Genomic DNA, 15,178 nt, shown 5'->3' with positions numbered 1-15,178 from the left:
CTCCAGGGCAATGAATTAACCAAGGGAGGCTGCAGAAACCATTCCTGGCTTCAGATAACATCACAGAGACTACAAAATAAAGGCATCCCTGGTTGGTCAGTTTTATGAGTGCTCCAGCAGGTAAGGCCACCCTTGATCTGGTTTTACCACTGTTAGTTGGAGCAGTCTTCAGGAACTAAAACTAAAACTAAAAGTGTTTCAGTAAACAGTATCAGCAATTTATTTAAAGAGATCACAACCTCAAATGTACATCCTCTATTTTTCCTACAATGTAAGAATATTCTCCACTAAAATGTCCCTAAGTTTCTTGCTCACAATCTTTCTTTTTCTGCAATTTTTCATTTCAGCGGTTTTATAGACTTACCCAAAATCAGTAGTGTCAGACCATTGAACAAGGCACCAACATAGGTAAATACCCACATCAACACTGCAAACTATAAAAAAATAACATTAGCTTATTAAAAATGAAATTCAAGTTTCTTAATTAAGCTTTCAAATAAAAGCAACTCATCTAAATGCTAAGCTCCCAGAGGCATACTCCTCGGAGAGACTTGGTAAAGTAGTATGGATGCTTCAGTTCTAAGTCACCTGTCGCAATTCAGAATTTCAGAATCCCAATTAAAACAAGAGATTCGATCCACTTTCTCTGGACTACACTACCAAATAGTTTATTCTGTTTTCTCTGAGATCAGAAAACATACCAAAGGTATACCTTAGCTCTCTAGCATTGAACTTTTAAATGGGAAGACTGAAAGGTATGAGAATTAGCTATTAAAACTGATTTTCAAGTACTAACAAGTGCTTAAAGATATATATGAGCTGAATAATTCAGACATTAAAATCTCAGACATCTGAATAAGCAATAATGGAGCAGAGGGAACTTATTATCAGGGAGACTAGATTTCCAGTACCAAAAATATCACCTCTAGCATTTTATGAAGGATCAGAGGCACTGACTGCCCAGTGATACATGATTTCACAGTCATGGTTAACCCTGAGAATGAGGACTCCACATACTTTTATATCTATTAATAAAACTGACCATTATTCTTCCTTTGGCCACTGCCGCCTTTATTTACTTAACAAACAGTAATGTAGTCTCTATTATATTAGTGCTGGGCACTGTTTTAAATGCTTTACAAATATAAACTTATTTATTCCTCTTAACAACTGTATGAGGCAGGCACTATCCTCAGTACAGCAGATGCAGACACTAAAGGGAGAGGTTTAATAATTTGCCGGAAGTCAGATTTCAGTCCCCTCCAGGGGCTGGGGGACTGTGGTGAACTGACTAAACTCTCCTACTTTAGTAATCTTGGTCTCAAAATCTGGGATTTTTTTTAACCAAATCAGGCAGTTTGGAAAAGGCTTTGCTTCTAAAAAGTGATTTCATTTTGGGAAGTCCTTTATTTCCTCTCCATACTTTTAGTTTATTCATGAGATGGTTGCACAAGAGAATTTCAAAGTTTTCTTCCAGTTCAAAAACTGAGTGACATCATATAGTACAAAGACTCAATGACATGTTCAAAGCAGAAGACTCAAACACAAAGTCCATTTGGATTTTATTAAATATTCGTCATCAGCAATTCCTTTGCTTCCTATTAAAAGCCGCATGTGTCTCGCAATCACTCTGCGCTATTTAGTAGGTAACAAATACGGCACCACGATGCCACCATCTACAGTGAGTATTTAGGTACATATAACACAGTATATATGAAGAGAGGAGGTAAGAGGAGTTAGCACCTCCATCATCTAAAGCAGGGATTGGCAAACTTTTTCTGTAAAGTAAGATAGATAATAAACATTTTAGGTTTTGTGGGCCAAGGGGTCTTTGTCATATATTCCTTTAAAAATGTAAAAATCATTCTTGGCTCCCAGGCTATACAAATATAGGTCACGGGCCAAACAAACTGCAGTCTGCTGATCCTTGATCTAAAGAATAACGCACAGATCTTTCTCCGTGTGTTCACTCATTCAAGAAAACCTGACTGGATGTCTCCTATGAGCTGGGTGTGAGCAGTAATTAAGGTGTTCAGACTCTAGTGAGCATAACCACTGCAGGTCAGGAAGACACATTGGATTCCTCCACCAACTGTCACTTCTACCAGTAACACCACTCTGGCTCCCCCTACAACTGAATTTAATGTTCCAGTCAGCACATGGTAAACACTCATAACACCTGTCAATTCAAAATCAAAAATTAAATGCTGCCCTGGTCTTAGCAACTGCTATGGAAACACTGGTAGAAAGGTTTGAAGCATGACTCTAGTTAGCAAGCCTTTTCCCTCTTACATAGTTTTAAAGACTTTTATTGTGGAAGCTAAGTATAACTTTTGCACTTGAGGAGGTTTACTATAGAGCAACAGAGCTATTTTCATCCATCACCATCCACAAGTCCAAAGGGAAGAGTCAACCTTCCACGTTTTAGAAGAAACTGCTTTAGCAGTAAAGACACTCTTACCACGACAGAATTCAGATACTAACACACAGCCTAAAAATAAGTCTTAATTTGGTCATTAAGTCACTGACAAGGCCACACTCCAAATCCACAGGAGAGAAGCCTGAGATTCTACACCTGGGCCATCCAAGGGGCTCAAATGTCACTGGACTTGCCTCTTGGAGGACACTCTTCCTAAAAGAGAGGCTATCCAGAGGCACAGAGAGGAACAGAGTGGCCTTCAAATGTCTGTGGGGCCAGAAAAGTGGCATTTATGTGAGGATTTTGTGAGAACTGAGGCAAACGGACATATGCATTCTCCCTCTCAAGGAGGCACCCACAACCCAGCTCCACAGACTGCTGCCATGTACATATTCCAGGCAAATGTTGCCAAATTTTCCCATTTTAAGAGAGAACCAGAAATTCCCACTTTTATGTGCTATCCAAGAATTTTTAAATGTTGCAGCTAAGTTTGGAGAAAGGTTAACAGTTCAGAGGCCTAAAACAAAAATAACGGGTAAGGGTTTCCAGAGAACACATCACCAAAAGAGAAAAGAGTTAAGAACTAGCATCTAGTAAGTGCATAATTATCGGAAATGTTAGATAATAACAACAGCAACTAACATTTTTTTGAACATACATTAGGTCAGTTAATCTCATCATAACCCCCAAAGTTAAATACTGTTATTACCCCTGTGGAAGAGGAAACCGAGTAATTAAGCAAGTTGTCAGACCAGAGGTCAGTGATCTCAGGCTTATCTGACTCCAGAATCCATCTGCTTTGCTCTACTGTAAAAACACCTACAGAGTAACCATTATTAATAGGAATTGGTCATGAATAAGCATGCCATCCTAAAGAGGCAGAAAGAAGGTCAATAAACACTTTAAAGAAACACACAGGCAGCTCTCATTTTGGAATTATAAATTCTATGCTATTCCATGGCAAATACTTTGCAACATTACAGCCAATGCATATTAACTTGGAAGTCAAAGCTCATCTCTCTTTGGGCAGTAATGAACTGGAGGAAAGAGGGCCAAAGTACCATGAAGGTCTAATCAATTCTTCCTGAAAGAGGACAAGGGCCGTGTCTTGTCTGTCTTTTGTCCAGGGGAACAGGGAATTTAACTGTGCATCAGTTACCTCACTAAAAAGCTCTGCTGATTTTTATTAGATGATGTCTCAATGGTGGGGGAGGGGGTGCATTTTTAAGGAAAATGGAGGGAAGGTGCTTAATTTCAGAAATTATTTTGGCAACTCTGACATGTTCAAACTTCTACATTTTTAAATACTGAAAATTATTTGACATTTTTTGACATATTCAGCGTCCTTCATATCACATTGACTGTCTCTACATTTTCCCCAGCCCACTTCCCTTCTAATTTTTCTGTGAGCCAAAGAAACAGAAAGGAAGCTGTCAAAATGTGCATGTTAATAACCTTGTAAGAGCCCGAGGGCTAGATTTTAATGTTCTTTTGGGTCAGCTATTTCAGGAGTTCAGGCCTTTTTTTGCTCACTTTCAGATTTAAGATTGTACTCCGGAACATTATAGTTGCCTAATGTTCAGGAGACTATAGCTAGAAATCTTCTTACAAAAGTTTTAACATATTTTCACTGAAAGTCACAGAACTAGTGTCATACAGAATCGTCTTTATCACCCAAAGCCATATGACAGAAAAATAAGAACCTCTGCCTAAAACACCTGCTCTTAGTATCTAGTAAATAAAATTATTGGATCTTTTGTGATTTGAGGCTTCAAAAGGAAGGAACCCTCTAATAAAGCTCAGAGCCTTAATGAAGAAGCCCCAAAGCTGAGCCCAGCAAGGACTGCCACATGCTTTTCTTTTATAATGGGGGAAGGTGTGTGTGGTGAGGGTAAGAGGTGGAAGCGGGGAGGAACTATAGCCCGGGGTTTATAGCTTAATGCTACAACTTTTAAAACAGTAATTCTCCAGGCAGTATCCCCAGAAAAATTAAATCACAACTGCAGGGGATGTTGTCTCCTCCCCTACCTTATGTCTGACACTCAGTGGAATAAACCCACGTTAAGAAACATAACCTTTAAAACAAATCCTGAAGATTAGTCAAAAACATGTGGCGATGGTGAAATTTTATACTAACGTTTGAAATAAGTTCTACTGAATGGAATTAGAAATATTTTGTCAGGGATTTTGCCCATAATATTTGACTAGAATTAATCCTTTGGGAAATGGGTTGTTGCTCAATCTATATACACTTGACATATTCTCTAGGACTTAGAAGCTTGTAGTTAATTGCAAAAGAGCAAAACAAATGGAACGAGTTCATGAGAATTCAAAGGAGAAATCTGCAGAACACATCTTATTTTTACTTGTCCAAATCAACCACCAGGAGACCTAGACCAGGCACGATAACCACCATCTCATGTCAGGTCTTTTTCAACAGGCCTGAAGAACCTTGGTTATTTCTTTGATCACACTTAAAAGAATAGCCTCCTCCCTCACACTGCAAAAAAAAAAAAAAAAAAAAAAAAAAGTAAAAAGGTGGTGCTAAATTTTCAATTTCTGAGGAAGAAAGTTTCAAACAGAAGTAGTAGTAATTGTAACCCAGAATCTAGAAATATATATTATATAAATGTGAGGGTACCAAACATTCATGAAGACAGTGAGTTATAGAGAAACCTCTTTTAAATTTTTGTTTAAAAGCTATTATTTTAAATAAGCCACAAAGCTTGATATAATGTCTATTTTCTAAATGAAAAAATTTATAAATGAGACTAATTCTCACTGCATTTTCTTGAAATTAGGCTGGTTTCCATTTTCCTAGCTATGAATCCTACTAAATCCAAGTAATTCCAATCAAAAGCTGGTTCCCATAAATATTTTAAAACTCAGTGTTATTTAACAAGATCGCAAATTCATCTGGAAACTGAAGAGACTGAGGCTATTAGCAAACTTTCACAGATTTAAAATCTGAAAATAAGGCAGTAAAATAAATCAGTCTAACAGGGCAAACTGATTTTTCCTTTACGTTGAAAAAGTAAAAATAGAATGAGAATTGAAAAAAAACGTTTTTGCTTGCTTTAGGGAGAGAGAATATGACTGTCCTACCCGCTGCTGTGGTTTAAAAGGCAAAAAGAAATAGAAGGAAAATCATTTTCTTTTTAAAAATGCTCTCTATATAAACAAAAACTAGGGCATAAGACTGGCAAATGTTCAAAGAATTCTCTCTCAAGGGAATATTACTAAGCTATTTTTATAAAGAGCCAAGAGTGTTAAGGTTTTTATCAGCTTTTTTCAATAATTAGGAGACATTTTAAGCAAGTACTTGTGATTCTATAGTACCCTTATTCAGTGGACACAAAGAGATGCCATCTATACTATTCACACACAAGGACATTACGAGAAGGTTTAACTAAAGTCTCCCCATGTGGCAGAACCACAAGGTTTATCAAGGAAGACCCTTCATGTGTATTATCAGAGCATGCACCTGAATTGTCAAAGGCTTCATACCCATCGCCTTTATACTGGGAGAAAAAAACAGATACCCTGCCGTATTCTTTTGCCTCAACAGATTTTGAGACCTAACTGCAAAGTTCATTCTATGTGTTAATATATTGAAACAACTGTTATTTATTTGGAACTCTGAATGAATTGCGATCTGGGGAAGTCATCAAACAGCTTTCCTTGAGCTCTGGGCTTGCAAAAAACACTACTCAGAAAATCATTCAAGTTAGTTTTCTTCTTTTATTTTTTTTCTTTTCAAAACTACTGTTAATCCTTAAGGAGAGAATGTAGTAAACTATAATTCTAATGCAAGTATTTTTTCCAATATTAAGAAACAATGTTTTAAAAATATAAGAAAACTTCATAAAAATAAAGTGTTCCAGGAAGTAAATCTCTCTCTTTTTGTACCACTTTCTGTTACTTTCAAATTAGCAGAGTCACTCAAGGCAAGAATTTATCAAGTTCAGTTTCTTTCATTTATGACAGCTTCCTCATGAATAACATAATTGCTTTAAAAAAAAACAACTAAGGTAATTTTCAAAAGAAATTTAAAAATGAGATTTAACAGCAAAAAAAAATTCTTTCTCTCATAAAAGTAGCTGAGGTGCCAAGTCTTAAATAAACTGAGAGAAGCACACAGCTGAAAATAATGTCCATCTACTGGCTTATTAAGACCAAGATATTAGTTAAAAGCATTTTGAGCATTTAAACCTATTCTGACCAGTTCAGAAATTGTTTCACTCAGTCTAAAGGCCCCATTGCTATGATATCCTTGGCTTGCATGATAAACTACAAACCAGTGCATAGCTCTTGGATAAGGAAAATTATGAAAATTACTACCATAGTACATTTCTACCCAGACAGAATGGAAACGAGTCTGTCTTGAGCACAGTCACAGGCAATAACACACAAAACACAAACAGCAACTTCTGTGTAAAGGAAAAGCACTAAGTCCCAGTGCTTGGGGCTCAAGGTACATGACTGGTTTAGTGCTTGCTTTGAGTCAGTCTGAACTGTGGGAGAGTTTATTTGCAAGGTGAGACTCTTAACAGCTGCTGTGTAGCAAGATCCAAAACCTAAGAAAAACTTCCAACAGTTACCAACTGAATATTAGATAAGGTGTTTTAGAATATTAAAGGTTTTTCAGAATAAACATTCCAAAAAGAGTCCAAAATATGAAATAGCTTGTCTGTATATATGAATTACACACAAACTAAGAAATTAAGTGCTTAGACTCTAAAGTCAAGCAGATTAAATCACATCTGGTATTAAATCTATTAGATAATCTTTATTCTTATAATCAAAATTCCCTTTAATTTTCTAACTTTTAACCCTTGATTTCCAAAAGTATGAATTTATAACTTATTTTCCTTTAAAAAAGAATAGTAGTTTTCTCCATTTTAAATATCTGATTGGATTCTGAATTTTGAAATCCAAGTTAACAGTCACATGATTTCATTACATCTTTACCATTTACTTTAATATAGATAAATAGAATTTTATACTCTTTAACTCTTTTAATATTAAATTCTAGGTATGTCAAAAATGAAAAGCAAATAAACCTACCTTCAGAGAATCAACTAAGTCATCAACTAAGAAGAGGCGTCTGAGTTCTTTGATCGTGCAGTTCACATGACCAAGAGCAGAATTACTGTATTTCTGAACCAGCTCCTCAGATATAGCGACCTCAGATTCCAAATACGCCCTAGAAAACAAAACACAATATAACTTTCACTGACTGGAGTGATTCTCCCTGGATGTCTTATCAATGAGCAATTATATATCTGTAAAGGAAGACATCAATAAAATATTTTACTATAAAAGCCTATTATTTCCAAATTAAGCACAATGTAAAAGTTCACCAAGCAAGATAATTCTAATGCAAGTATTTTTTCCAATATTTTATCCCATTGATATTAATGAGTAAAAACATAAATTGATTTTCAGACTTTACCAGAAGACCTAAATTATTTTGCTTATTGTAAAGACTGATGATTTGTTTCTCTTTAGCTTTCTCTTCATATTGATCAAGTAATGATGTTACATAAGTTTGAGGGAGGGACCAACATTTATTGAGTGGCTCTTATGTGTCTGGTGTTTTATGTACAGACTTAATTTTCATGACAACTCTGTGAGATAGATGGTATTATTCCATTTTACAGAGGGGGAAACAAACTTGGAATTCAGTAACTTGAAATTTCAGCTTCAAAATGGAAGAGCCTATCATGCCACAAATCTTAGCTGATGAGCGTAAAAAAAAGCATACGGTTTGAAACCAGACTGATCTGAGCTTGAATCTTAAGCTCTGCCTCTTACTTGGCCTTGTAACGTTGGAAAGTTATTTAGTCTTCCCTCTAAACTTCAGTTGCCTCATTTATAAAATGGAGATTATCATGAGGATTCAAATGAGTAAAGTGGTTAACATCATCAGGCACAGAGAAGCACTCAATAAATGGTAGTTATTATTATGGATTTGTTTTTTTCTTCAAGTTGACATTATGTTGTTCTCATCAAGTTTTCCTAACGGAGATCCTATTCATTTCCTAACATGACACTCTCTCAGCCTAATCTTTAGGGGAAACTGCCCAATATGTCAAGCCTCAGATTGTAAAATGACTGCCAAAAGTACAGTGGCAATCCCAGTAAAACATAATAGTTAACTGTCCATTTATACGCCCTAATGTATACTGAGATAGCTGGAATTGTTAAATTTAAGAAGATAACTGTAATGGGTGAAAAAAGGTCAAGTCTGCAGGAATGCAAAGTATTGTTTGATTATTTATTGTTTCAAAGAAGCCATTTTATTCTGGCAGAGTAGACTCAAATCAGAAGTGCTAAGTATTCTCGTATCTTTTGCGAGTAGCCCCTTACCCAGTCCCTCCTCATGACCTCCCCACTGTCAGTGGACACTAGTTACTTACACTAAAAATAAGTCCTCTTTGAAAACTCCTTGTCCCATAGTTTTACCTCTGCAACATGCCTGAAATATGACTCCTCGTTTTTACTCACTATGCTATCACTCTAGGTTAAGGGCTCATTATCTACATTTGTATGTGGAATATGCTATCAGTCTCCAAACCAGTCTCTAATCCGTCAGCATCCTAATCCATTCCTTCAGCCAAATCCACATTAGTTTTCTGAGCTATCCTAGATAATGCCATTTCCATTGAACTCGGGAGGCAGGTAAGAGACCTGCTACTACCTAGCTATGTAACCTTGCAAAAGGCATGTCATTTCTCTGGGTCATGCTTCCAACTCTAAACTAGAGAAATAGACTTTCCTAAAGCCCTTCAGGCTCAAACATTCTGTGATTCTACGGCTCCAACTTTTCAACCAGAGCCCTCCTAAATCTTTCCAACCTTATTTCCCACTACTCACCATGTTGCAACCAAAAATGAGCCATTCATCAAACATTTTTTAATCTTAATGCCTTTGTTCATCATACTGTTTTCCCAATCTACAAAACTCTCCTCTCATTTCTGGCGATAGCATATCCAGACAGTTAGTTAGCCTCACCTCAAATCCCACCCACACATGAAGCCTCTTCTGCTCTTTCTTTCCCAAGACCCTACGATGTAACTCTAACAGTGCTTTCTTTTGTATTATTCTTATAGTATTTACCATATCCAGCCCTACATATGGACATGTATATACTTCTGCATTCTTCCTACTGTAGAGTATAAACTGTCAAGGACCAGGAATATATCTTTACTAGTACAATGGTCTAGCACACAGTTAGACATTGTTCTATATTAACCAACGAGTATCAAGTTGTTATTATCAAGTTTAAAATGGTCAAAGATTCATATCTACCCTTAAGTCAGCAATAATTCATTTATGCAGCTTTGAGAAATACAGGAAAGTGGCTGATATAACTTTAGTTGGTATTCTGCTTCTTTGTACCACTACTTTTGTTCTTGCTGAAGACAAGATGGCTGGCCAGCTGGCACAAAGGCAGCACTCTCCATCAGTGACACTCTGTGGATATTTACATTCTTTCAACCAGCATTTATGTGATATTAATACAATGCCAGCACTGTCATCACTCTTTTCCAATGACCACAGGTACTACATGAACTGTATGCTATTATCTTCACTAGTGTGATTGAAGAACTTGGAAAAACTGTCCAATAGGCTTCAACTGGCAATGTTAGCTGAATTTACTTTATAATGACTATAAGAGGCCTTTGAAATAAAAATAAAGTGTTCCTAAGGAAATAATAAAGAAATCACTAGTTTTTTTCAAAAAGTCTTCTTTAAAATCACACAATGTATAAAACTTACAGATAATTTACAATTTTTATCTTGACAATGTTTTTATATATTTCAACATAACTAATAAAAAATCATATGCCTTTATGATTTGTGGCATGATAGGCTCTTCCATTTTGAAGCTGAAATTTCAAGTTACTGAATTCCAAGTTTGTTTCCCCCTCTGTAAAATGGAATAATACCATCTATCTCCTGTACAGAGTTGTCATGAAAATTAAGTTTGTACATAAAACACCAGACACATAAGAGCCACTCAATAAATGTTGGTCCCTCCCTCAAACTTATGTAACATCATTACTTGATCAATATGAAGAGAAAGCTAAAGAGAAACAAATCACCAGTCTTTACAATAAGCAAAATAATTTAGTAGGTCTTCTGGTAAAGTCTGAAATCAATTTATGTTTTTACTCATTAATATCAATGGGATAATGTTCTAGGTAGTTACATACTCATTCATGCCCACAAAGATGCTTGCCTTGGCAAAATAGTTTTTAAATATTCACAATCTATTTGAAAAAAATGATATCCATATACAAAACAACCAGAGAACATTTCAAAGCCATACTTAGTGCAACAGGAAGTGAGTTCTCAGATCATTGTGAACCAGTGTTAGGGAAGCCACCTTCAAAGAGCTAGGTCTTGAAATCAAACACAGAACCAAATAAAAAGTATGACAGATTAGGAGATCTGAGGAGTTAAAACAGCAGCACGAAAATGAGCACAAAATTCTAGAAGGGGTAAATGAGAGATAAGACAAAGATATTTGGACTTCATCCTATAACGAATAGAGAGACCCTATGCCTAAACGTGTGATCAAAGTGGTATTTGAGAAAAATTAATCTGACAACGTCTCAAAGAGTTGAAGCAATCTGTGGTAACCAGAAGCCAATTTGGTAACAAGTGAAGTCCAGCCAGGGGTAGGCAAACTTTTTCTGTAAAGGGCCAGGTAGCATTTTAGCAGTATTTTAGGCTTTGAAGTCCATGTGGTCTCTGTCACAACTACTTAACTCTGCTATTACAGCATGAAAGCAGCTAAATGACTGACTATGGCTGTGTTCCAATAAAACTTTATTTACAAAACCAGGCAGCAGACTGGATTTGGCCCATGGCTGTAGTTTATGGACTCCTGGTCTAGACTGAGGAAGAAGGGGAAAACAACAAAATTTAGTTATTTTCTTTGCATGAGATGGAAACAAAGATAAATCAAAACTGGGAGCAAGCCTGAAATTAAGGTAATAGTAGTGTTACTGATAGAAATTGACAAGTTTGAGAAAAAAAGGTTCATTTAAAGACAGGAGGAGTTAGTGGTTGTCAGTGACTGGGTGGGGAGTGACTGCTAATGGGTATGAAGTGTCTTTCTGGTGTGATGAAAATGTCTGGAATTGTTGTACAAGTCTCTGAATATCCTAAAAACCACTGAATTTTATCTCAGTTCTTAAAAGGGCAAGGGGGACATGCTGAATATGAATCGAGGGCAGAAGATCCAAACAGGTGTGTCCCATTAGCAATTAGATATGTAAAGCTAGAGTGTACTTGTAAAAATAAGGGCAGAAGATAATAGTTTAGAGACAAGAAGATACTGAAATAAAGGAGCTCTCCAAAGGTTAATACTAAAGTAATGCTTTAGGGAATGAGAAGAAGAAACTAGACAGAGAAAGAATGGTAAGAAAGACATAGGCATGACGAGAAAGCATAATAGAAAAACATAAACATACTAGTGGAAAGAAAGGTATTTCTAATATCAGCATAAAAAGTTAGTAATAAAAAAAATATAACTCTCACCAATCCTAACCATGTTAAAAAGATATAGCTTTCATTAAAGTAAAATTAGATAAGCGATACCTACTTCTAATAAATAAATATTACTAACAAGTAGTAGAGTTAGCCTAATGATACATAAACCCAGTCTATTCCATCATGAGCCTATGAAGTGACCTTTAGGAAATCTCAAAAGCAGATGATTTTGGTGCAGCTTTTTAGCAAAAATTTGCAATTATCTTTAAGCAGTAAAAAATGCATGCCTGTAATTTGACAGAGAGAAGAATGAAGTCTCAATACCAATCCTGTTCATAGCGTTTATAGTTTATAGTGTGTTTACAGTATAGTATAGTTTATAGATGTTTTCCAGACATCTCACCTGAATGGATGGCCTTCATCTGATTTCTGGATAGCTTGGATCACACCCTTATATATCCTAAAGCTGATGGTCACAGAGAGCAGGGCCAGGGCAATGTAGGCCGTTACACTCACAATGCTGAATACTGTCAATGAAAGTAGCAGGAATAAGCTGGCACCAAACACCACTCCAGTCTTCTTAATGTCTCTCCAGTAGAGGAGGTCAACAACTAAAAATTTAAAAAGAAGAAATCTGAAGTTAGAACATTATTTTATCCATTTGGATTTGACACATTTATATTTGCTCCACTTACAAAAATAAAAAGACCTCTAGATAAAGTAAAACCAAAACCTAAAATGTTAAAGAAAGGTTAACTTTGTAAGTTATATTTTTAAACTCACTCTAAGTTGTATATTAGCATAATACCTGCATCTATTTCTATTTACCATAAAGTGTTTTTCGTTCAAATCTATTTCCTACATGTCCAAATCATTCTGTCTACACAAGATTGTTACATCTCTCAAGTCCAGCATAGCAGGCCTCTAATCCAAAACAAGAGGTTTCTTAAAAATCATCTTGAGGGGTTTCATCTTTATACAATGCATGATATCTATTCAAATAATAGAAAAAAATCTTAACACACTCACGAAAATGACATACTTCAGTGACACAAAAATATATTTGCAGAAAAATCACTAATTCAAAAACTGTTGAGAAATTAAAACTTTACTAAAAACTACACACATGAGTTTTACAGCTTTGCTTTTTTAAGAGATCTCTCTTCAAGGAACTTAACAAAATTGTAACCTAGCCTGGCTATCATTAAAACAAAAATTTGCTACAAAGCAAAAGGCAGAGGGAAATAGCCTTTAGATTACCTGAAAAGCTACTTCCCTGCAGGAGCAGATAGATATAATGACATAAAGATTTAAGTGTCAAAGAAAAAAAGAAAAACTAAATGTGTTACACTGTTATATAATGTTTATTAATAGTAAGGAGACAAAATCTAACTTAGCAAGTTTGCTCTTGGCCTATGGTCACAGGGCCACTATGGGATCAAATAACCACAGGCCTGTGGTCTCAAGATTGGGTTATGTACAATCCAAGGAGACTTCTGCAGTGTGCCAAAGAGCTCCTGAATTCACAGGCTAAACATAATTCATCTCTCTCTGGATTGTGAACAACTGGGGGGAGAGATATTCTTATAGTAAAATAAATATGGATATACTATTGAGTACAATTTTAAATACTTGTTAATTTTTAAGATAAAGGAGGTGACAAAGAAAAATCACATTTCCAGGGACTGCTTTGGTCTTGATCCCCAGGTCCCCTAAGGTATCTGACTTTACTCTTAAGGGGACTTCTGTGGGGAAAATAATGTATGTGAACTGTAAAATGTTAGATATTATTATGAAGCCCTGAATTCCTGTTAGTATATGTTATATTGGTACTGTTTAAGATATCTTAAGTGCCCACCACGGTGTCTGGCTCATAGCAGGGGCTCAACAACATTTATTATCTTTAGGAAACATTTACTCCATTCTCCTAAATATGATTTGATTTGAATGCTATTAATTTAATATTCTTTATATGATTTACACTGTTGTTTTCAAACTCTGGTTTCAACTATTATTCAAGTTTTCCCCATCTCAAGTTTGTTTCAACCCTGCCTAAAACTTCTACATCAGTTTTGTTCTATTTAACTTGTTTCTACCACTGTACTAATATACTCGCGCAACTGCGAACTGACCAGAACTTGAAAGAACATACCTATATTGTTAAAATGACATTATGAATAATGTCTTATTGAATAAAGAGAGAACAGCAATACTAACAGTTTTCTGACATTCAGCAAACACTAACTGAGCTGATGCTGTTCAAGAAACTCAACCTAGTAGAATGAATTAGAAAACCAGAAAATGGGGACATGGACTTTTCTTAAGGCCCTGTCCAGCACTGACACACTACAATTCTAGGAAGATGATAAGACACATAAAAACAATGTCAACAGAATTATAAATAAGGCACTGTTGTCAGAATTCAGAAAAGGAAAAGAACTGGAGGAAATTCTAAAATACTGTAAAAGAGACAGAACTGAACTGGGTCTTGAAGAATGCATATGATCTAGAAAACTTAAAGGTGCAGGCCTAATTATAAGTCTCTGCTAGCAATGATGCTAATAATTAACACACTTTTTGTTTTTTTAAACAGGGTACAGTGAGAGGGTAGGGGAAGCAATAATAAAGACATAATTCTTTCCTGGGAGGCTCCCCTGTGCCCCACAACAGTGACTTACACTAAGACAGACGAAGCACTTAGGCTCTGGAGTCAGATCACCTAGACCACAACTCTGGCTCCACATCTTATTGGTTATGTGATCTTAGGCAAGTCACTAAATCCCTCTACACTTCAATTTCTTCATCTATAAAATGTGTACACAAATAAGAATCATCTTATTGAGATAGTGTGAGGATTAAGTGAAATAATGAATTAAAATTTTTCATTAATAAGATGACTATAATGCACTTAATGTAGTACATAGCATATAATAAATGTCAGTGTTATTATTTATTATTATTATTATTATAAATACCACCATAATCACTATCACCTTTCTTATCTAGGTATTTAAATAGTAAATATATAAAGAAAAAGAAAATTTCAACCTTATGATTAACTTGTAAGTTAATAAATTGTATTGCTGTGTTATAAACATAAACATGGAAAAGGATTTTAAAATTTATCTAGATTTCACTATTGTAGAGCAAATAAAAGTTGATAAGCTAAAAGAATCAGCAAGTAAAGTATACCTCGAATCTATTTTTATATAAAAAAAATGCTCCTTTATAAAAATGTCTGGTTCTCAAAGT

The 15,178-nt window shown here is 35.4% G+C and overlaps 2 protein-coding genes across 7 annotated transcripts in view; one reads left to right on the top strand and one right to left on the bottom strand.

Moving 5' to 3' along the window:
• RTN4 (reticulon 4) overlaps positions 1-15,178 on the bottom strand; it is a 79,292-nt gene that overhangs the window by 4,064 nt on the left and 60,050 nt on the right. For all 6 annotated transcript variants that reach the window (XM_023619098.2, XM_023619101.2, XM_023619099.2 and 3 more), the window contains 3 exons: positions 12,330-12,537; positions 7,487-7,625; positions 365-434 (listed from right to left, as the gene is read on the bottom strand). In XM_023619098.2, coding sequence (XP_023474866.1) covers positions 365-434; positions 7,487-7,625; positions 12,330-12,537 — 417 coding nt within the window. The remainder of the gene's footprint in view (positions 1-364; positions 435-7,486; positions 7,626-12,329; positions 12,538-15,178) is intronic.
• The window catches only part of EML6 (EMAP like 6), a 279,682-nt gene that overhangs the window by 258,990 nt on the left and 5,514 nt on the right, over positions 1-15,178 (top strand). The gene's annotated exons all lie outside the window — the stretch shown is intronic.

Source organism: Equus caballus, chromosome 15 (assembly GCF_041296265.1).
Source record: "Equus caballus isolate H_3958 breed thoroughbred chromosome 15, TB-T2T, whole genome shotgun sequence".
Classification (NCBI taxonomy): Eukaryota; Metazoa; Chordata; class Mammalia; order Perissodactyla; family Equidae; genus Equus; species Equus caballus.
The sequence above is the reverse complement of the archived record's forward strand: the minus strand, read 5'-3'. Positions and strand labels throughout refer to the sequence as shown.